The sequence below is a fragment of the Ovis canadensis genome, chromosome X, assembly GCF_042477335.2.
Source record: "Ovis canadensis isolate MfBH-ARS-UI-01 breed Bighorn chromosome X, ARS-UI_OviCan_v2, whole genome shotgun sequence".
Classification (NCBI taxonomy): Eukaryota; Metazoa; Chordata; class Mammalia; order Artiodactyla; family Bovidae; genus Ovis; species Ovis canadensis.
The window spans coordinates 121,147,383-121,172,070 of record NC_091727.1 but is presented as its reverse complement, the minus strand read 5'-3'; the positions used below and the strand labels follow the sequence as shown (position 1 = coordinate 121,172,070).

General features: G+C 36.8%; 1 protein-coding gene across 2 annotated transcripts in view; it reads left to right on the top strand.

Annotated features, from left to right (window-relative positions):
* PLS3 (plastin 3) overlaps window positions 1-24,688 on the top strand; it is a 100,191-nt gene that overhangs the window by 37,967 nt on the left and 37,536 nt on the right. The window contains exons 2-3 of one of the 2 annotated variants that reach the window (XM_070290873.1): window positions 10,338-10,422; window positions 13,467-13,547. In XM_070290873.1, coding sequence (XP_070146974.1) covers window positions 13,475-13,547 — 73 coding nt within the window. In that variant the 5' untranslated portion in view covers window positions 10,338-10,422; window positions 13,467-13,474. The remainder of the gene's footprint in view (window positions 1-10,337; window positions 10,423-13,466; window positions 13,548-24,688) is intronic. The other variant, XM_070290874.1, reaches the window with a different exon arrangement.

Genomic DNA, 24,688 nt, shown 5'->3' with positions numbered 1-24,688 from the left:
CAGACTTTCTTTTTCTGGGCTCCAAAATCACTGCAGATGGTGACTGCAGCCATGAAATTAAAAGAAGCTTAATCCTTGGAAGAAAAGTTATGACCAACCTAGATAGCATATTCAAAAGCAGAGACATTACATTGCCAACTAAGGTCCGTCTAGTCAAGGCTACGGTTTTTCCAGTAGTCATGTATGGATGTGAGAGTTGGACTGTGAAGAAGGCTGAGTGCCGAAGAATTGATGCTTTTGAACTGTGGTGTTAGAGAAGACTCTTGAGAGTCCCTTGGACTGCAAGGAGATCCAACCAGTCCATTCTGAAGGAGATCAGCCTTTGGTGTTCTTTGGAAGGAATGATGCTAAAGCTGAAACTCCAGTACTTTGGCCACCTCATGCGAAGAGTTGACTCATTGGAAAAGACTCTGATGCTGGGAGGGATTGTGGGCAGGAGGAGGAGGGGAGGACAGAGGATGAGATGGCTGGATGGCATCACGGACTCGATGGACGTGAGTCTGAGTGAACTCTGGGAGTTGGTGATGGACAGGGAGGCCTGGTGTGCTGTGATTCATGGGGTCACAAAGAGTCGGATACGACTGAGCGACTGAACTGAACTGAAATACAGGGAAGCAGAAACGTGTCATATATAGGAATGAATGTGCCACAAGAGAAGATCAGCATTCTTGTCCTTATTTTTAAAAAGTCTGACCTGTTTTTTTGGTCAGTACCCACTTAACACCAATGTTTGGGAAAAAGAACGTTTAGAACGCTTTCATATATAGTCCTTACTGTACCTGTTGCTGATAATCTGTATTTTACACAGTTACAGTTTTGGTGATTTCAGTTCAAGGCTTAATTGAATCCCTTCTTTAAATAATGAAAATCAATTAGCATTAGCTAGAAGGGTCCCTATGTTCATTTCCTGGCAACTTTTTATATTTTTCAATATCGTGGTCACATTTGTTAAAAGTTGTGTTTTTTGGCTGCACCTGGCAGCATGTGGGATCTTAGTTCCCTAACCATGAATCAAACCTATGCCCCCTGCAGTGGAAGCACAGGGTCCCAACCACTGGACAGCCAGTGAATTCCTGGTTAGTAATTTTATAATTATCTTCTATAGGATATAATAGGCATGTGCCTTCTTTCCATAAAGCACTGTGTAGCCTCTACGTTTTCATTTTTATGGTAAGAGTAGTTAATTACCTTCTCTCTCACATGCTCTTTACTTTATTGTTTTTTTTACATTTACTGCACAGCTCTGTTTTGGGCAAAGTCACTTAACTACCCTAAGTTTTTGTTTCTTCCCTAATTTCAGTAATCATTGGATATTGGGAATACTGGGAATTAACACCACAGTCAAAACTTTGCAGTCGGTTGGAACATGTTTTGAGACATACTTCTGTACCCAGCGTCCAGCAAAAGATTATCATTGTGGGAATATCCGAGAGGAAGATGAAGTTTAGATTCTGCTCTTGAGAAACAAACAATCTTGAAATAAGACATCAGAACAAGTAATTAGACAAGTATTTGTGTGCTGATGGTGAAAGAATGGTTGTCTTTGATGGGGGAAGATTATTCTCTTTGACCAAGTTTGAGGATCTGTGTGGAGGAGGCAGATGAACTGAATCTAGTAGGATAATGGATGTCCCAGCCAGACTGTCCTCACCCACTTATATAACTATAGGAGGATGTCTGTGATTAAATTGCCAAATTTTGTGGTGACATTCTAAATCCTGTGGGAGTTGAAGAGAAAGATCAGCAGGGGTGTGTAGTCATTGGAAAACATGGTTTGAGAGAGGATGAGGCTTCTGCTGAAACTTGAAGGATGAGTAGAATTTGGATAAGGAGATAAGAGGAATAAAGCAGAGGGCATTTTAAGTCTGAAAGATAGAAACAGAGAGAGGGAGTTCTTACTAGGAGGGAGACATAGAGGTAGTGGTGTCAGGATAAAACAGAAGGTACTGATGTAGGAGTTAGTAGGACATGTTCAGGAGGATAGTGCATGCTTGTGTGTGCTTAGTCGCTTCAGTTGTGTCCAACCCTCTGCGACCCTATGGACCATAGCCTGCCAGGCTCCTCTGTCCATGGGATTCTCCAGGTAAGAATACTGGAGTGGGTTGACATTTCCTTCTCCACAGGAGGGTGGTACTGATCAAAAAGCTAATTTTGAGTGTTGTTGAAAGGTTAAACTGGTTAGATGTGACTAGTAGGAATGCCAGAAGACCCAGAATACCCAGCAAAGTTTAGACAAGCCATTTCAACATAATAATTATAGCTTCCTGAAATGAGACTGACATGATCAAAATGGCTGTGAATCCTAGATGTGGACCTTTTTACTGAGAGGGTCCTACTGTATATAGCAAAAGGAACTCTGCTCAGTGTTTCATGGCAGCCTGGGTGGGAGAAGAGTTTGGGGGAGAATGGATACATGTAAATGTATGTCTGGGTCCCTTTGCTGTCCACCTGAAACTATCACACTAGTTAAATTGGCTATGAATGAGTGAAGTCGCTCAGTTGTGTCCGACTCTTTGTGACCCCATGGACTGTAGCCTAACCAGGTTCCTCCGTCCATGGGATTTTCCAGGTAAGAATATTGGAGTGGGTTGCCATTTCCTTCTCCAGGAAATCTTCCCGACCCAGGGATTGAACCCAGGTCTCCTGCATTTTAGGCAGACGCTTTACCGTCAGAGCCACCAGGGAAGATACATCAATACAAAATAAAAAGTTTAAAAAGAAAATAAAAGATTTATTGAGAATACACTTGTGTCCCTGTGTTGTGCTAAGTGCTGTGGTGAATACAGAGATGAGTAAGGTGTGTTACTATTTAAATAAGTTTATAGTCTTGTTGGGGAAATAAATTCATTCACTAAACTGTGATTGAGAAAGCTATAATATAGTATAACAATTGAGAATGCTGACTTTGGTGTTAGGTGGAGTTGGGTTGAGACCTAGGTCTCCCTCTCTTGAGCCATGTGACTGGGCAAGTTATTCAACTTCTGTAAGCCTGTTTGCTTTACTGTAAAATGGAAATAACAATATTACGTGGTTCACAGAGTTTTTCTGAGAAGTAACTTTACATAATGTATAGCACAGTTCATTTATATAATAAATCCTCCATTAATGTTAACTGTTATAAGCTTACAATGATATATTATTATATTATCTTAATTATGATTATTACCTACTCTGTAGCCACTGTGAGAGGGGCTGGAAATATGAGGATGATGGAGAAGCAGTCCCTTCCATCAAAAAGCTTTTGTATAATAGTATTAAATATTATCCTTTTGTGACTGTATTTTCCCTTTCAAAAATTGGTACATATGATCTGACAGTAAGATATTTAAAATTAGAGCTACCTGAAAGGATTCATGCTGGCTGTAATAGAAGAAAACATACAGTTCTATGAGAGTCCTGGGAAAAGAGAATTTTTCCCTCATGTGGAGACCATCCAAAGAGGCTTTCTCAAAGATTCTTCTGAAGAGTAGATGGGAGAGTAGATGCCCTGATAGGGGCAGAGGTTATCTTTATAGAGTGTGATTCCAGGGTGTGCAGTGCATGTAATGGGAAGAAACATTGGAAAGATAGGTATCAATACATAAAAGTGTGTAGGGTTCTTGGATGTTGTGCCGAAAAGTTAGGACTTGCTTTCATAGGGAGTATACCTTAGATCTGCTCTTCAGGAAGTTAGCAGCATAAAGATTACTTAAGAGGGAGATAGGACTGTAGATAAACTAAAAGGTCTTTAGAAAAAGCTAGACATGAAGTGATAAAGGGCTATGATAATCCAAAGGGTTTAGTGATTTACCTCAATCTCCCTTTGTTTCTTGTGACCAAACTTCTTGAATTTATAAACCTGGAGATTGAGGAAAGTTGAAAAAGAGACTGAATTTGACAGCAGGGGTGTTCAAAAAGGGGAGAAATAACATGGAAAGTTCAAATGTAGACACTTAGACTTTCCCGACTGGGGTTTTCTTCTCTGACCTTCCTTCTCCCTTGGCCGGAAGGTCAAGTCCAGATTTTGAGTCTCAGCCTTCTAAATTAGACCCTGACTTTCTGCTCCAACTGTGTTTGTCACAAACCCTAGGCACAGTGCTCCAACCACACTATCTTTCTCTAGCGCCAGAATATCATCTTCTCTGTGCCTAGAGTGCTTTTACCAGTGATATCTGTCTGAGGATGTCCTCCTTATGTTTTAAGATGAAGTTCAAAAGTCACCTTCCCTGGAAAACTTCCTGAAGCCCATCACTGTCAACCTACCACTCAGTGACTAGCATGATGGCATTAATACTATGTCTTTGTTTTCCATCTTTGTCCCCTCTGGACAGTAAAGTCTTTGAGAGGATACTTTGGATCCTAAATCTCTATATATGCAGTACCCAACACGGTGCCTGGTACATACTAAACATTCACTTCAGGTTGAATAGAAATGAATAAGTTGGGTGAGTATGATAGACATTCAAGCTGAAATCTTCTCAAGTCGTTTGGAAACATGTCACTAGAGCTTGAGTAATCAGAGTGAGAGTGGGTGAGCTTTAACTCATAGGGTTGCATGCCCATCTGACCTGGAGACTAGTGCTGTTGACTTACCAGTTAGGGAGGAGGCAGGGTGGCAGTTTCTGTTGGTACAGTTAGGTATGTGAAGTGTGGGTGTTCTGAAGCATTGCCTGTTTTGGACAGAGGAAGGTGACAAATACACAAATACAAATAATGTATTCTTCCATGTTTTATCCACCTTCTCTTCTTCATGATTTGAATTTATCAGCTTAACTGTGTGTGTGTGACCAAATCGCTGATTTTTTAAGTCATCAGCCTCACTTGCCCAATTCTGTTTACCTGCTAGTGGCTGATGAATAGCTCCTGCTTTTATCTTTAGTTCCTTTCAATGTCAAGAAAAAAATACAAAATTCATAATCAACTCTTGATTATCCATGGTTGATTTTCCCACTGTGTGTGCCCTGCTGCCTGAGCCATGGTTGGTCGTGATTGACACAGATTAGTAAATTTAGTCTTCTGCATTCCTAAAGTGAATCGCTTTAGGGGATAAAAACAGGCACTGTCTCCCACCCCCAACCCCTGCCGCCTCCACCCCCCCCCCCCCCCATCAAATGCTTTTCAGAATTTGAGTAATTGTTTCAGGTAGTTAGTTGTAGGTACACCTTTCTCAGCAAAGATTTGTATTCAGGGTTTAAGTATAGTTAAATGAGCCAGTGGAGTGGTTTCGTAATTGCTGTATTGTTAGTCAAACGCTGTAATTAGGGATGACTTCATAGGCATAAGATTCTTCTATGGGTGACGCCCTGAATTCAGATTCAGTTGTATACCATATCCTTTTATGAAAAAACAAACAAACAAAGTTTTGTTTGCTTTCATTTCATTCCCTTATTTAAAAATCTGTTTTCCTGTCTCTTGATGTTTAAGGAGAGAGAAGGTTTGCTTTTTTTTCCTGCTGTTTTCCCTTTATAGAAAAGGTCAGCACTGGAGCTAGGGAGGAAAACAGAATTTGGGACAAAGTGCTCTGCCGATGACGGAATTCAGCAAAATGGAGAGACCCTGGAAGCTTTTATTTTTGTTTGGTATTTCATTTGGCTAAATTGAAATGGAGGGAAAATATATAAATATATTTCTTTATTTTTTTTTTTAAATATCAGTGCCTGCTCTTTCTCCATATAAATAAAGTTCTATTTTTTTTTTTTTTGTGGGAAGGTAGACTGGGGAAAAGGACACATTTCAACATATTTCAACAGTCAGACTTTCTTTTTGCCTACCGGTCATATACTGTGAAATTTTATTCAGCGATAATATTTATTTACCTTTTACCTCTTCACATTTCATTTTTCATTGCTCACAGGAAAAAAAAAAACTGCAAAGTAGGAAGAATGTGACAGTATTGACAAGCTGTTAACTATTTTTTAAGTGGTCCTAATAATAAAGTAAAAATTGGATTAAAAAAAAAAAACTCTCCTGGCCATTCTTCAAGCTGTGTTTAGAAACTGACCTTATGCAGGAGCCAAATTGACTCATGGGTAAAAAGTGGCTGACAAATTTTCATTAGTCCCAGCCTTCTTAAATTACTTTGACTTAAAGGCTTATAGTTTTTATATATGAAGGAGATCTGTCATACTCTGCAGTTGATAATTATAGGGCAAAAGACATAACTTTTCATATATTTTATTTAAAAGGTTCTTAGTAGACCTCATGCCTTATATTTATATATAGCCTCTTAATTACTTAGGAATTGATTTCTCTTTTTCTTTCATTAAGGATTTGAAGTTGCTGTATAATGCTTAATGGTTTAGAGTGTGCCTTCACATGCCATCTTTAATCTTCATCAGGACCCTAGGGAAGTAGTTATTATGGCTGTTTTCAAAGGAGGAAACTGAGGCTTAGAAAGATTAAATAAACTCTCTCATAGACACACTGCTAGGAGGTCATGGAGCCGGGACACTGATTGATGTCTTCTGATTCCACATCTCTCAGTCTTCCTGTGTTAACATACTACATCCTTGGGTGTGGAACAACAGTTTGCTGTAAGTATTCAGGATTCAATCAAGGTATTTATTGGGCAATAATCATCTGTTTTGCTTCCTAAACCCCAATCTGGGATGTTTTACTTATTTTGAAAGAGTACAGTGAATGTCCTATAAAGAGGGTAGAGCTTTCAGTAATTTTAATTTGTACAGTTTCTAAAAATCTGATGTTCCTGGCAGTCTTCCCTAAATTATTTAAATGTGATATTTTCTTCTAGGATAGTACTTAATTGCTGGATCAATTACCCAAGTACCCATAAGTAATCTTAAGGACAAACCTTTTTTAATTCATAGTGGGAAAAAATCTGCATTAAATAGTTTAAATATTATGACTTTTGTCAACTGAGGTATATATTGTGAGGCTTTTAAACTTTACATTGATTTCTTAGTTTTAGTTCAGGTGCTTTAGGGTAGCATTTATTTATTTACTTTTAAATAATCATAAATAAACAAAATGGAGTTTAAGTGGGAGACTCCTAAATTAAACTATGTTGTTATCCTGAACTAAACAAATATACTTTGGGTAATATATACATGTTACAGTTCTTTTAATTCTTAGTTGTGCCTCTTCTTGTCTCCTGTAGCTGAAAAATCTGAGCTATCAGTGTAAAAGGGGTCACTTTAGGCTTTCATGATGGTATTTAGACAAGAATAAGAAATTAGGAAACTTGAAAGTGTATTTTGGGTTTTTTTAAATGATGTGTTTTATTAATATTTTTAAGTAAGCATGTGCCTTGAAATCATTTCTATGAGATGTGTGTATATCCTAATTTTGCAGGATGAACAAAAGTGCTACTTTCTTGGCCTGCTTGAGATGAATTTAATAATCCTTAAAGTCTTCAGAGTCTTTCCCCCATTTCTACCTTTTACTGCAACCACTAATTCATTTTGTGTCAAATTATAATTATCTACATATTTGTCTTCCCCAGATTATAAATACTTTGAGGGCAGGGAGTAGACATATAACAGTGACCTGGGTAAAACTGTGTGAGGATAGAAGTGCATTTGTGTTAAGGGAGGGGTATAAAGAAGAGGGAAGAGATTTCTACCCTGTTAGCCCTGCTGCCTGCAAAGGGGAGAACTGGGAGAGAAGGACTGATTCAGAACCCACTGGTTAGCCAGAATGAAAGGTGCTGCAGGTTGGGGTTGGGGGTGGATATGGGGTGGGTGGGAGGTATATATGTCCAGAACCACTTTTGCCTAATTTTCTCTTTTATAGAAGTGATATAACAGTATAAGAATAATATATTCTTTTTTTTTAATTCTTTGGAACTCTGCATTTAGATGGGTATATCTTTCCATTTCTCCTTTGCCTTTTGCTTCTCTTCTTTTTTTTTTAATTTAAATTTTTTTTAATTGGAGGCTAATTATTTTACAATATTGTACTGGTTCTGCCACACATCAACATGAATCCACCATGGGTGTACACGTGTTCCCCATGCTGAACCCCCTTCTCACCTCCCTCCCCATACCATCCCTCTGGGTCATCCCAGTGCACCAGCCCCAAGCATCCTGTATCGAACCTGGACTGGCGATTCATTCCTTATATGATATTATGCATGTTTCCATGACATTCCCCCAAATCATCCCACCCTCTCCCTCTCCCACAGAGTCCAAAAGACTGTTCTACACATCTGTGTCTCTTTCACTGTCTCGCATGCAGGGTTATTGTTACCATCTTTCTAAGTTCCATATATATGCGTTAGGATACTGTATTTGGTGTTTTTCTTTCTGGCTAACTTCACTCTGTATAATAGGCTCCAGTTTCATCCACCTCATTAGAACTGATTCAAATGTGTTCTTTTTAATGGCTGAGTGATACTCCATTGGGTACATGTACCACAGCTTTCTTATCCATTCATCTGCTGATGGACATCTAGGTTGCTTCCATGTCCTGGCTATTATAAACAGTGCTGCAATGAACATTGGGGTACATGTGTCTCTTTCAATTCTGGTTTCCTTGGTGTGTATGCCCACTGCTGGGTCATAAGGCAGTTCTATTTCCAGTTTTTTAAGGAATCCCCACACTGTTCCATAGTGGCTATACTAGTTTGCATTCCCACCAACAGTGTAGGAGGGTTCCCTTTTCTCCACACCCTCTCCAGCATTTATTGCTTGTAGACTTTTGGATTGCAGCCATTCTGACTGGCTTGAAATGTGGTTTTGTGCCTTTGATTTGCATTTCTCTGATAATGAGTGATGTTGAACACTTTTCATGTGTTTGTTAGCCATCTGTGTGTCTTCTTTGGAGAAAATGCCTGTTTAGTTCTTTGGCCCATTTTTTGATTGGATCATTTATTTTTCTGGAATTGAGCTGCAGGAGTTGCTTGTTTATTTTTGATATTAGTTCTTTGTCAGTTGCTTCATTTGCTATTATTTTCTCCCATTCTGAAGGCTGTCTTTTCACCTTGCTTATAGTTTCCTCTACATCAGTTCCGTTCAGTTCAGTCACTCAGTCGTGTCTGACTCTTTCCTCTACATAGAAAACCCTAAAATCTCCACCAGAAAATTACTAAAGCTAATCAATGAATACAGTAAAGTTGCAGGATATAAAATCAACAGACAGAAATCCTTTGCATTCCTATACACTAACAATGAGAAAACAGAAAGAGAAATTAAGAAACAATTCCATTCACCATTGCAACGAAAAGAATAAAATACTTAGGAATGTATCTACCTAAAGAAACTAAAGACCTGTATATAGAAAACTGTAAAACACTGGTGAAAGAAATCAAAGAGGACACTAATAGATGGAGAAATAGACCATGTTCATGGATCGGAAGAATCAATATAGTGAAAATGAGTGTACTACCCAAAGCAATCTATACATTCAGTGCAATCCCTATCAACTACCAATGGTATTTTTCACAGAGCTAGAACAAATAATCTCACAATTTGTATGGAAATACAAAAAACCTCGAATAGCCAAAGCAGTCTTGAGAAAGAAGAATGGAACTGGAGGAATCAACCTGCCTGACTTCAGGTTATACTACAAAGCCACAGTCATCAAGACAGTATGGTACTGGCACAAAGACAGAAATATAGATCAGTGGAACAAAATAGAAAGCCCAGAGATAAATCCACACACCTATGGACCCCTTAGGAGGCAAGAATATAAAATGGATTAAAGACAATCTCTTTAACAAGTGGTGCTGGGAAAACTGGTCAGCCACTTGTAAAAGTGAAACTAGAACACTTTCTAACACCATACACAAAAATAAACTCAAAATGGATTAAAGATCTAAATGTAAGAACAGAAACTATAAAACTCTTAGAGGAGAACGTAGGCAAAACACTCTCCAGCATAAATCACAGCAGTTTCCTCTATGACCCACCTCCCAGAATATTGGAAATGAAAGCAAAAATATGCAAATGGGACCTAATTAAAATTAAAAGCTTCTGCACAACAAAGAATAATATGTTCTTAAAAAAACATATATTTTAGATTAGTATTGACTCACAAATTGCCCAAACTAGATAGAAAATTTAGAAATGAAGGAGAGGCCACGTGTTTTCAATTTTCTGAGACAGTCTCACTTTCAAACTTTCTGTGCCATTGTTCTGTGTGATGTCATTACTAAAGAGGGGCAATTATTTCACATTGAAAACATGATTACTTAAAATATGTGTAAAGAAAATTAGAGTGAAACCTGTAGAGTATTTTGGTAATCAGAAATGTTGAACATCATATTAGTAAAGTATAGAATATTTTTAAAAGTACCATCATCAGGTTGCAGGCTAACTTAGGCAAAATCATTTTTTACTCTCCAAATCTTGAAAATGACTGCCTTCGTATACAACTGAAGATCTTTCTTTACCCTATAGATCCTGAGACTGCTCTGAAAGGTGTTTTTTACACAGCTTATCTACTGAGAAGTTGTCCATCTTTAGTGACATTTTAACACTAGAGGTAAGAAAAGTTTTATGAACAGACAAGTTTTTGAAAAGTCTGCTTTTATTTAATTTTTAAAAATATGAGTCATTATAAATGTGTGTTGTATTAGGGTGGAAACATAGCGAATAGTATCATATGATCATTTTAAATCTTTGCAGGGATTTGAGAAACCTGAGTTTGAATTCTAAAAGGAGTAAGAATATTTACCTCAAAAGGCTGTTATGAGGGTTCAGAGAATTAGTAGGAATATGAATTTATCTGATGTAGGGCTTGGTACAAAGTTGTTGAATGGATGAATTTATGAAAGTACTATTTTGTTGAGTCCCTTACTACATGACTGGGACTGTGGTTAGTTCTAGAAGTGACAATGATGGGTGTGCAAAAGACAGATGTGGTTCACTCTCTTTTGAGCTCTTCTGTATTAAATATTAGGCATCATGGCAGACAGAAGAGTTGGCAAGTAATTTTTTAACTTTTAATAAAAATGTTTAAAAGAGATAAATATAAGATCTCAAATTTGCTTTTCATATAGTTTTTGAACTTTAACAAACAACACATTTAGGGTAGTGAAACTATCCTGTATGGTACTATAATGGTATCCATTTTGTATATACAAAGTGCATAGTATGTACAACACAAAAGTGAGCCTAATGTAAACTGTTGACTTAGGTGACAATGATGTGTCAAAGAAGGTTCATCAGTTGTAACAGATGTATCACTGATGAAGGATGTTCATAATGAGGGAGGCTGTGAGAGTGTTATGGCAGGGGGTATATGGAAACTAAATTCTCTGCTTTTTGCTCAGTTCTGCTAAAAAGTAAATTTCTTTGAAAAGATTGTGTATGTGAAAGTCGCTCAGTCATCTCCAACTCTTTGCGACCTCATAGACTGTAGCTTGCCAGGCTCCTCTGTCCATGGAATTCTCTGGGCAAGAATACTGGAGTGGGTTGCCATTTCCTTCTCCAGGAGTTAAAAAGATTAAATGAGAGAAAAAAAAAGACAAGAAATAATCATGTGCATTTCTTTCTGTCTAAAAGTTGTTAATAGGTTTGTATGTGGGGATTTTCCATTGTAGTACAGACCTCCTTTCTCTACTGCAGGAATCAATCAAGATTTTCTGTAAAGGTCCACTCATAAATATTGTATGCCAAGAGGCAAATACGAATGTTATATTATTAATGTGAAGGATTTAAATATTGTTTCCACAATTTTTTACTGACAAAATTCAAAAAATAATAACTATTTGAGTACTTTTTTTGGTATTACAACTGTACTGATGAGAAAAAATGGAATTCTTTTTTTTTTTTTTCCCTGGGATAACATTTCATTTTATTGAAGTTCAAACATTTGACAGCAGATGTTTATCTGAAAAAACCATACAGATGGTTGGGGCCATACAGAAATAAGCAGTGGTCCAGATTGGGCCTACAGAGCATAGTTTGCCAAGCCCTGTTTGTTGGTTAAATAGGTAAAATAGGGCCAAAGCAGGAAGAGTATAAACTCAAATAATATTAATAACTTGTGTACACAAAGATGTGTTGATAAGCATGCTCTTATGTGTGTTTCTGTATCAAACCCCAAAATAATTTGTTTTAGTTGATTCATTCTTTAATGGGGATGATTGGTAGCTGTTAGTATGCTCCTATTTGAACATAAGGTTTTCCACAGTGAATGACTCTTAAATGACTTAAGGGGAAAAAATAGTTTACTATGTGTGGTGATAGATGTGTTAACTCACCTTATTGTGGTTAAGTAACTATATATTTCACAATATACGTATATATCAAGTTGTTATGGTGTACAGCTTAAACTTACACAATATTATGTCACATATCTCGGTAAAGATGGGAAAAAATGGAACTAGCCAGTAAGATAGATAGATGTTAATTGAAAAAGTTATTTTTTAAACATTTATTTATTTATTGGCCATGCCATGTGGCATACAGGATCTTAGTTCCCCCTCCAGGGATTGAACCTGTGCCCTTTGCAGTGGAAGCACAGAGACCTAACCACTGGACCACCAGGGAAGTCCTAAAAAAGTTATATTTTACTTGAATCTTTAGTCACATAATTTTGACTTCATTTTGGCTCATATAACCAAGAATCTATCATTGCTTGCTACCTTGCCCCTCTTTGCATTCTTTGAATGCAGCATAAGACTTTGTTCTTGAAAGGAAAATTGAGAAGTATTTTTGTCTGAGAAGCTTTTGACCAATGATAATTTCTCATTTGTTTTCTTCATTATGACTGTAGCTAGAAATATGGGAACCTATTCAGATAGTTCTAGTAGTTTGCATTTCTGTCTAAGTTATCCCTAAAATGAGAGTTTACAGAATTGCTTATAATATATTCATCACAAATTTTTTGTCTTAAAATTTTTTTCTTCCAGTTTTATAGATACAATTGACATACAGCATTGTAGAAGTTTAAGGTGAACAGCAAAATGATTTATATACATCATGAAAGGATTATCACAATAAGTTTATTAAACATGCATTATCTCATATAGATACAAAATAAAAGAAAAACTTGTTTTTCCTTTTGATGAGAACTCTTAGGATTTGCTCTCTTAACAACTTTCACATTATAGTTATCATGTTGTACATTACATCCCTATTACTTACTTATAACTGGGAGTTTATACCTTTTAACTGCCTTCATCCAATTCCCTATCCTCTGGTAACCCCCTGTGTCTTGTAACCATCAATCTCATCTCTTTTTCTGTCAGTTTGTTTTTGAAGTATAATTGACCCACAACATGTTAGTTCTTGTTACTTAACATAGTGATTTGATATTTCTGTACATTCCAAACTGATCACCAGGATAAGTCTAGTTTTAATTATGTCACCACACAAAGATATTAGTTACTTACTATATTTCCCATACTGTACATTTCATACCTGTGACTCAGTTATTTCTCAATTTATAATTGGAAGTTTGTACCTCTTCACCTTCCTCACTTCTTACCTCCCCGTCTCCCCTCCCGTCCTGCATCTACCTGTTTGTTCTCCTTATCTGTGACTGTTTTCAAGTCTTAACCCTTTTTGGTTTCTCTTTAGATCTTTAAATGGATGAGATGGCTACCACTCAGATTTCCAAAGATGAGCTTGATGAACTCAAAGAGGCCTTTGCAAAAGTTGGTGAGTTGTTTTTTTGTAGGGTAACTATGGTAAAGCAGTGTTTATTTGGCACTAATGAAAGTTATTTCTCTGAAAAATTATGTGAATGGTTAATCAGGAAACTAGTTAAAATCTATGGAATGAAGTTCTAGAAGCCACACTTTAAACTGTGTCATTGCTAATTATAGCTAGTATCTAATATGGTGAAAGGTTTTTAGTCCAAGGTCCCAGTCTGACTGGGGGCTGCTGTGGCTCCTGAAATTTGTAGACAAATTTTGCTTTACCATATTTTTCTGAGGAGAGGATTTGAAGCTTTCACTATATTCTCAAAGAGCCAACTGACCCCCAAAATGTTAAGAACCATTAGATGATGTTGTGTGTGTGTGTGTGTATGCATGCACGAATGTGTGCATGTGCATGCTCAGTCATGCAGTCATGTGTGACTCTTTGCAACCCCATGGACTATGGCCCACCAGGCTCCTCTGCCCATGTAATTTTCCAGGCAATAATACTGGTGTGGATTGTCATTTCCTACTCCAAGTGATCTTCCTGACCCACCTGGGAAGCCGGGATGATAGTTTACTTGTAATTAACATGGCTTTGCTGCCTTTTTCATGGATGTATTGTGCTTTTGGATAATGCACACTGTTCTACCTTCTTGAATTAGCATATGTATAAGATGGAAAGAATTAGCATACCATTTGGCTTATCCTTTAACATCATATAACATGTCTTCAAATTTAGCAGCTATGGAAGTGATTTATAGTATTTACCTTCCATTATTTCAGTGCTCAGGTCAAGTCAGTAAAGATAATGAGAAAACAGGGTAAGACCTGACTATTGATGTGTATACTCAACAGGAGCTTTCAGAGGGAGAGTATTACTGTTTGATATCTTCTTGATATGAAGTTAAATCATAATAATTTGTTATTTAAACCAGAATCTACTCTTTGACCTGTGTTGGAAACCCCATTAGTGAAAAGTGAGGAAATACACATCTCTTGTTGTTCAGTCATGTCCAACTCTTTGTTGACCCCATGGACTGCATCATGCCAGGCTTCCTTGTCCTTCACTATCTCCTGGAATGTGCTCAAACTCACGTCCATTGAATCGGTGATGCCATCCAACCATCTCGTCCTCTGTCACCCCCTTCTCCTCTTGCCTTCAATCTTTCCCAGCATCATGGCCTTTTCCAATGAGTCAGCTCTTTGCATCAGGTGGCCAAAGTATTGCAGCTTCAACTTCAGCATCAGTCCTTCCAATGACTATTCAGGGTTGATTTCCTTTAGGGCTGACTGGTTTGATCTCCTTGCTATATTCCAATATATTTGTGAGTATGTTTATGAAGGCATTTGGTAATAACAACATGCCTTGGGAAAGGTGATGACAGCCCCCTACTCCAACAGCCAGAGTGACTATTCATAATCCCATCAGAATTCTAACTAGGAAAAAATAGTCCTGAATTGTTAACATGACTATGTGTCTGTATGAAAAAAAAGACAGTTAACTTGCCATAGATACCACTTACTGGACTACTCAATGTACTACTCAGTTTAATATTAGATTGATTATGGAAAACAGCAGGTGGATTCTTGGCTGCAAGACTGTTTAAATCACATTATTCTGTAGAAATTGTTTTTTTTTAATCATTGTTTCCTTTGAACTTTCTGTTTTATTTTTATTCATCTTAGTGTTGGAGACAGCCTAATTTTTTTTTTTTTGGTTATCCATTTTATTTTTTGAATTTATTTTTAATTGGAGGATAATTGCTTTACAATGTTGTATTGGTTTCTGCCTAATTTGCTTTTTTATTGTTAGAATTTTGGTGTGGATACCTTATTATTGCTATTACTTAATCTTCAAGGCCTCACCTCCTCAAATCTATGTTTACTGTTGAATACAGGTTTTGTTCTTACGTGCAGCATCTTAGAAATATTTGTGTGAAATATTTTAAAAAATTAAAGTTAATTCATATATTATTTACCTGATGGAACTGGAATAGTTTTGTCAGTAAAAGAGCTTAATTGCTCTTTTAAAGCTTAATGATATAAAAAAGGGTTGACCAATTATCTCCAAGGAAGAAATGAGGCTAAATTGGGCTAATGAGAAATCAACTAGAACTTGGACTGCAAGAAAGGGTCATTGTGGAACTACTGTCTTACTTTAAATCATATATTTTGGAGGGTTTAGAGTAGGCAAAGACCTTCTCAAAGCTGAAAGACTGGACCATGTGTGTTACTGAAGCCCTACCAGGCATATATTCCTGTGATATGTAGACTCTTATCACTCTGTATTCTATAAACAGGAATTCTGGAGTCCAAAATTTCTACCTGATCCACATAGTATTCTTTGTATTTCCCCTCAGTATCTAGCTCACTGTTGTACATGTTTAGTTTTCAATACATAAATAATTGCATTCTAAGGAATTATACATAGTCTTTTCATGTCCTAGGACTTTATCACAAAGGGTCTTTGTTATGAAGATTTTCATCATGGTAGAATTTATTGCCGAAGGATTTGGCCATTACAGTGTAAAACATAAAATTTGTATTTTTCAGCATATTAGAAGCTGTGTATAGTCTTTCAGAAAAGTGTTTAAAGACCCAACTGAATCTAGATTTTCTTTTAAAATCTTTGTAGTTTTTAGTTATTCTTATTTACAGAGCCCTTAGGCAATTATCAAAGGTATTATGGAAATCCCTTTTTTTTCTTCCTTCAGGGAAACTTGTTTTTAAAAACAAGCTCCATAACTTATTTTCCTGACAAGGACAATTCTTTTTTATGGGGAAGGAAGGGAAGACTACTTTATCTCCATTCAATTGTGACAAAATATGGAAATCATTATATGATTTTTCCCATCTATTAACAATAATAGCCTTGATTATCTCTTTAGAAATTCAGCAAAATCATAGTGTATGGAGAAAATCTCTGTAATTACCACTAATCATGGGTTTTGTTCAATCAATTAATAGTGCTTTAAAATTCCCTTTATTAGCAATAAAAATCGAGTACTAAGACTTAAAGTTCTCCTTTCACTCACTTTCTGCACCTGCTTAATGTTAAGTTCCAAGCAGTATATTTTCATCTAATTATTTTCATTTTCTCAATATTTGTTTCCAGTATTTCTCAATGGGATAACAGAAGCCTTGGCTCTCATTTTTGTCTTACATCATGATGTTTCTGTTTTAATTTAAATGCTGTAAGGCTACATAAATTCATTCTAAAGAAGAATATATCAAGATTTTCAGAACACTTAGGAAGTAAATATTTTACCAAGTATAAAATGTCTTTTACATTATGAAACTTTAATTTTGTTAGGGAAGCTAGAGGTCATTTGAAAGATTCCTTGTCATAAAGGTAAATTCATGTAATGTAGAAATTCTCAGATTGGCTTTAGTCCTGCAAACACTTACATCTGACTTTTTTCTCTCCTAAGCAGTAGCCACTCTGCTTTACAAAACAAAACAAAATAGGAATTCTACACTTTTGAAGTTAAAGAATAATGGGGCTTCATAAGTGACTAGGAATACTGTGGGTATATTCCTTTGAGGCTGCCCACCAAACTAAGCCAAAATTTTTTGTTTATGGTGATTGTAGCTGTACCAGATTTTCTCATCTAAGGAAGTTAAGTGATTTCAAATTACTTGATATTCTCTAGTATATAAAAATCACATCCAGATGATGTGACAAAAACTACAGTGGTTTCATTTACTTTTAGTATTCAATAAAATGACACCAGTGCATATTTGTTTAATTATGGCTTCAAACATAAAAACTGGCCAGAAGGGAATGGCAGGACATACTTAAAGTGATGAAAGAGAAAAGCCTACAACTCAGATTACTGTACCCAGCAAGGATCACATTGAAATATGAAGGAGAAATCAAAAGCTTTACAGACAAGCAAAAGCTGAGAGATTTCAGCACCACCAAACCAGCTCTTCAACAAATTCTAAAGGATCTTCTCTCGACAGGAAACACAGAAAGGGAGTATAAACTTGAACCCAAAACAACAAACTAAATGGAAACGGAATCATACTTATCAATAATTGCCTTAAATGTAAATGGGTTGAATGCCCCAACCGAAAGACAAAGACTGGCTGAATGGATACAAAACCAAGACCCCTATATATGTTGTCTACAAGAGACCCACCTCAAAATAAGGGACACATATAGACTAAAAGTGAAGGGCTGGAAAAAAGATATTCAACACAAAGAGACCAAAAGAAAGCAGGAATAACAATACTCATATTACATAAAATAGACTTTAAAACAAAGGCTGTGAAAAGAGACAAAGAAGGACACTACATAATAATCAAAGAATCAATCCAAGAAGAAGATATAACAGTTATAAATATATATATGCACTCAACATAGGAGCACTGTAATATGTAAGGCAAATGATAACAAGTATGAAAGGGGAATTTAACAATAACACAGTAATAGTGGGAGACCTTAATACTGCACTCACACCTATGGATAGATCAACTAAACAGAAAACTAACTAGGAAACACAAACTTTAAATGATACAACAGACCAGTTAGACCTAATTGATATCTATAGGACATTTCACCCTAAAACAAGGAATTTCACCTTTTACTCAAGTGCACATGGAACCTTCTCCAGGATAGATCACATTCTGGGCCATAAATATAGCCTTGGCAAATTCAAAAAAATTGAAATCACTCCAACCATCTTTTCTGACCACAATACAGTAAGATTAGATGTCAATTACATGAGAAAAAATATTAAAAATTCCACAGTATGGAGGCTGAATAACATGCTGCTTAATAACCAAAAAATCACAGAATGAATCAGAAAAGAAATCAAAATCTGCATAGAAATGAATGAAAATGAAAACACAACAACCCCAAACCTATGGGACACTGTAAAAGCAGTGCTAAGGGGAAGGTTCATAGCAATACAGGCTTACCTCAAGAAACAAGAAAAAAGTCAACTAAATAACCTAACTCTACACGTAAAGCAACTAGAAGGAAGAAATGAAGAACCCCAGGGTTAGTAGAAGGAAAGAAATCTTAAAAATTAGGGTAGAAATAAATGCAAAAGAAACAAAAGAGAACATAGCAAAAATCAAGAAACCTAAAAGCTGGTTCTTTGAGAAAATAAAAAAAAAAAAAATGAAAAGCCATTAGCCAGACTCATCAAGAAACAAAGGAAGGAGAATCATATCAACAAAATTAGAAAGGAAAATGGAGAAATCACAACAGACAACACAGAAATACAAAGGATCATAAGAGACTACTATCAGCAACTATATGCCAATAAAATGGACAACTTGGGAGAAATGGACAAATTCTTAGAAAACTACAACTTTCCGAAACTAAGCCAGGAAGAAACAGAAAATCTTTTTTTTTTTTTTTGCATGTTATTTGTTTGATCTTTATTTTTTTTATTTTTATTTTTTTACTTTACAATACTGTATTGGTTTTCCCATACATAAACATGAATCCGCCACGGGTGTACATAAATTCCCACTCCTGAACCCCCCTCCCACCTCCCTCCCCATACCAGCCCTCTGGGTTATCCCAGTGCACCAACCCCAAGCATCCTGTATCCTACATCAAACCTAGACTGGTGATTCGTTTCTTATATGATATTATACATGTTTCAATGCCATTCTCCCAAATCATCCCACCCTCTCTCTCTCCCACAGAGTCAAAAAGTGTGTTCTGTACATCTGCATCTCTTTTGCTGTCTCGCATACAGGGTTATCGTTACCATCTTTCTAAATTCCATATATATGTGTTAGTATATTGTATTGGTGTTTTTCTTTCTGGCTTACTTCATTCTGTGTAATAGGCTCCAGTTTCATCCACCTCATTAGAACTGATTCAAATGTATTCTTTTTGATGGCTGAATAATACTCCATTGTGTATATGTACCACAGGTTTCTTATCCATTCATCTGCTGATGGACATCTGGACAGACCCCATCACAAGCATGGAAATTGAATCTGTAATCAGAAATCTTACAGCAAACAAAAGTCCAGTACCAGATGGCTTCACAGTTGAATTCTACCAAAAATTTAGAGAAGAGCTATGAAATTAAAAGACACTTAGGCTGTCTTTTTTTTTTTTTACTTTATTTTACTTTACAATACTGTATTGGTTTTAATAAAAGACACTCAAGGCTGTCTTTTCCCCTTGCTTAGAGTGTCCTTTGTTGTGCAAAAGCTTTTAAGTTTAATTAGGCCCCATTTGTTTATTTTTGCCTTTATTTCCATTACTCTGGAGGTGGGTCATAGAGGATACTGCTGTGATTTATGTCAGAGAGGGTTTTGCCTATGTTTTCCTCTAGGAGTTTTATAGTTTCTGGTCTTACATTTAGATCTTTAATCTATTTTGAGTTTATTTTTTGTATGGCGTTAGAAAGCATTCTAGTTTTATTCTTTTACAAGTGATTGACCAGTTTTCTCAGCACCACTTGTTAAAGAGATTGTCTTTTCTCCATTGTATATTCTTGCCTCTTTTGTTGAGGATAAGGTGTCCATAGATGCATGGATTTATCTCTGGGCTTTCTACTTTGTTTCATTGATCTATATTTCTGTCTTTATGCCAGTACCATACTGTCTTGATGACTGTAGCTTTGTAGTAGAGCCTGAAGTTAGGCAGGTTGATTCCTCCAGTTCCATTCCTCTTTCTCAAGATTTCTTTGGCTATTCAAGGTTTTTTGTATTTCCCATACAAATTATTTGTTCTAGTTCTGTGGAAAATACCCTTGGTAGCTTGATAGGGATTGCACTGAATCTATAGATTGCTTTGGGTAGTATATTCATTTTCACTACATTGATTCTTTCAATCCATTAACATGGTATATTTCTCCATCTATTTGTGTCCTCTTTGATTTCTTTCACCAGTGTTTTATAGTTTTCTATATATAGGTCTTTAGTTTCTTTAGGTAGATATATTCCTAAGTATTTTATTCTTTCTGTTGCAATGGTGAATGGAATTGTTTCCTTAATTTCTCTTTCTGTTTCCTCATTGTTAGTATATAGGAATGCAAGGGATTTCTGTGTGTTAATTTTATATCCTGCAAATTTACTATATTCATTGATTAGCTCTAGTAATTTTCTGGTGGAGTCTTTAGGGTTTTCTATGTAGAGAATCATGTCATCTGCAAACAGTGAGAGCTTTACTTCTTCTTTTCCAATCTGGATTCCTATTATTTCTTTTTCTGCTCTGATCACTGTGGCCCAAACTTCCAAAACTGTGTTGAATAGTAGTGGTGAGAGTGGGCACCCTTGTCTTGTTCCTGACTGTAGGGGAAATGCTTTCAATTTCTCCCCATTGAGGATAATGTTTGCTGTGGGTTTGTCATATATAGCGTTTATTATGTTGAGGTATGTTCCTTCTATTCCTGCTCTTTAGACGGTTTTTATCATCAATGGATATTGAATTTTGTCAAAGGCTTTCTCTGCATCTATTGAGATAATCATATGGTTTTTAATCTGTCAATTTGTTAATGTGGTGAATTACATTGATTGATTTGGGGATATTAAGGAATCCTTGCATCCCTGGGATAAAGCCCACTTGGTCATGATGTATGATCTTTTTAATATGTTGTTGGATTCTGATTGCTAAAATTTTGTTAAGGATTTTTGCATCTATGTTCATCAGTGATACTGGCTTATAGTTTTGTTTTGTTTTGGCATATTTGCCTGCTTTGGGTATTAGGGTGATGGTGGCCTCATAAAATGAGTTTGGAAGTTTACCTTCCTCTGCAATTTTCTGGAAGAGTTTGAGTAGGATAGGTGTTCAGTTCAGTCACTCAGTCATGTCTGAAGCAACTGACAAAGAATTAATGTCAAAGATATTCAAGCAACTCTTGCAGCTCAATTTCAGAAAAATAAACAACCCAATCAAAAAATGGGCCAAAGACCTAAACAGACTTTTCTCCAAAGAACACATACAGATGGCTAATAAATACATGAAAAGATGTTCAACATCACTCTTTATCAGAGAAATGCAAATCAAAACCACAATGAGGTACCATTTCACGCCAGTCAGAATGGCTACTATCTAAAAGTTTACAAGCAATAAATGCTGGAGAGGGTTTGGAGCAAGGGGAACCCTCTTATACTGTTGGTGGGAATGCAAACTAGTACAGCCACTATGGAGAACAGTGTGGAGATTCCTTAACAAACTGGAAATAGAACTGCCATATGACCCAGCAATCCCACTGCTGGGCATAGACACCGAGGAAACCAGAATTGAAAGAGACACGTGTACCCCAATGTACATCACAGCACTGTTTATAATAGCCAGGACATGGAAGCAACCTAGATGTCCATTGGCAGAGGAATGGATTAGAAAGCAGTGGTACATATACACAATGGAGTATTACTCAGCCATTAGAAAGAATACATTTGAATCAGTTCTAATGAGGTGGATGAAACTGGAGCCTATTATAGAGTGAAGTAAGCCAGAAAGAAAAACACCAATACAGTATACTAATACGTTTATATGGAATCTAGAAAGATGGTAATGATAACCCTATATGTGTAACAGCTAAGAGACACAGATGTATAGAACAGTCTTTTGGACTCTGGTGGAGAGGGCTAGGGTGGGATGATTTGGGAAAATGGCACTGAAACATGTATATTATCATATGTGAAATGGATCACCAGTCCAGGTTCGATGAATGAGACAAGGTGCTCGGGGCTGGTGCACTGGGATGATCTAGAGGAATGGGATGAGGAGGGAGGTGGGAGGTGTGTTCAGGATGGGGAACACACGTACACCTGTGATGGATCCATGTCAGTGTATGGCAAAACCACTACAATATTGTAAAGTAATTAGCCTCGAATTAAAATAAATAAATTTATATTGAAAAATTAAAAACTACAGCCCAACCAAATAAATAAATAAATAAACAGACCAGTGCTCTTTCACTGTGCTGTCTGGTTAATTATCCAAAATCACTGCAGATGGTGACTGCAGCCATGAAATTAAAAGACGCTTACTCCTTGGAAGGAAAGTTATGACCAACCTCGATAGCATATTTAAAAGCAGAGACATTATTTTGCCAACAACGTTCCATCTAGTCAAGGCTATGGTTTTTCCAGTGGTCATGTATGGATGTGAGAGTTGGACTGTGAAGAAAGCTGAGTGCCAAAGAATTGATGCTTTTGAAGTGTGGTGTTGGAGAAGACTCTAGAGAGTCCCTTGGACTGCAAGGAGATCCAACCAGTCCATTCTGAAGGAGATCAGCCCTGGGATTTCTTTGGAGGGAATGATGCTGAAGCTGAAACTCCAGTACTTTGGCCACCTCATGCGAAGAGTTGACTCATTGGAAAAGACTCCTGCTGGGAGGGATTGTGGGCAGGAGGAGAAGGGGACGACAGAGGATGAGATGGCTGGATGGCATCACTGATTTGATGGACGTGAGTCTGAGTCAACTCCAGGAGTTGGTGATGGACAGGGGGGCCTGGTGTGCTGCAATTCATGGGGTCGCAAAGAGTCAGACATGACTGAGTGACTGAAGTAAACTGAACTGATTGGAAATTAAGTTCTCAGGATAGTCTGATAGCCATGTTTTGACTGTGTAGAAGATAGGTGTACAGATTATAGGTGTGTTGGGTAAGAGCAGGAGCATACATATGTGTGTGTGTGTTCTTGTGTGTGTGTGTGTATATATATTTTAAGTGTTCCCACTTAAACATGTTAAAAGTGTTCCCAGTGGCAGCAGGTGGGAAATCATGGCCAATTTTGAGTTGGAAATTTTGAGTTGGGAAACAGTTGATAGACAACATTCTTGATTGCCTGGTCTCTAGCCCTCTAATCTTGTCCAGCCTTCAGCTGTACTTGACCTCCACCTTTGGGGATCCATTATTAGGATGAAATCTTTGGTAGCAACCTCTATTCTACTGTTAGCTGGGACTCATTAAACGGCCTCTTTTATGTATTTGCTGGAATGAGCTACCTCAAAAGGTATAAGTTGGGAAAGACAAAACCCGTGTTTATCTAAGCATCTGGAGATGTTTAGCATCTCCCTTTTCTAAAGTTTTAATGGCAAATGAAAGCTCAACTTTATTGCTTAGATCTGAGGATGGAATATAATCTAAATTCTTCTGCACAAATTTCTTGGCTGAGTCTTAAATTAATATTTTGTGTGCTTTCACAGGAGGTCAGGATCATGTGTGTGTGTAAATCCATTATTGCTAGATACATCGATTCCTTTTGTCATTTTTTAGTGCAAAAAATTGTGGAGTTTATTGGTTAAACTAAATGGAACTTTTAAACACAGCATTTTGTAAAGGATGTGCATCTGCACTTGATTGGTTTTCTTCTTTAAGTCCTAATGAGCACTGTCCACAGTGGGTTAGTAAAGAAGTTGCATATGTATCGCAGATGAGGACACAGACATGTGACCTGTTTATAAAGAAAGACACTACATTTAGACAGGATCAAGGCTGGATAAAGCAACACACAGACATACAGACACACACACACACACACACACACACACACACACACACACACAAAACCTAAGAGTCAAGGGAAATCCCGGTTTTTCTCACTGTCAGATTTATAAGACAAAGTAGCACCCCAAAAGATGCATTTGAAGTGATAGATTGCACCACATTCCACCTGGACATGGGCAGTGTAAAACAGCAGCTAAAATCAAAACCACTTGAATTCTGGCTCAGCTTTCTCCAGACAAGTACTTAAAATAGCTTAAATAACAGGATGCAAGGGGAGGGAAAACATTTCCTTTTAAGGATATGCATTCTTGGTGTGATTCAAACTTCTGCAGGAACATGGCTGTATAATAAGTTTATTTACTTTAAGGTTACTTGGGGGGAGGGTTTGGGGCGAGTTAACTGACATCTAAAATAATACTTCTTAAGAGCATAGTAAGGTTTTGTGTTTTTTTTTTGTTTGTTTTTTTAAGTGCAGATGTGAATCTACACGTGTCATCATAGACAGACAGACAGACAGAATCTGTTGATAAAAACATTTGATTCCTTTCTGATGAATTTAGCAGCCAGTATAAAAGACAGAGGCCTCTCTGGTACACCCTTGGGAGCATCTTTGTCTGTGTGTGTGTGTGTGTGTGTGTGTGTGTGTGTTTAAGTATAGCAATTTTTCTTTAAAAATAGAACACTTGATTCATTTCTTGAAATTTAGCTCTGGACTCTATG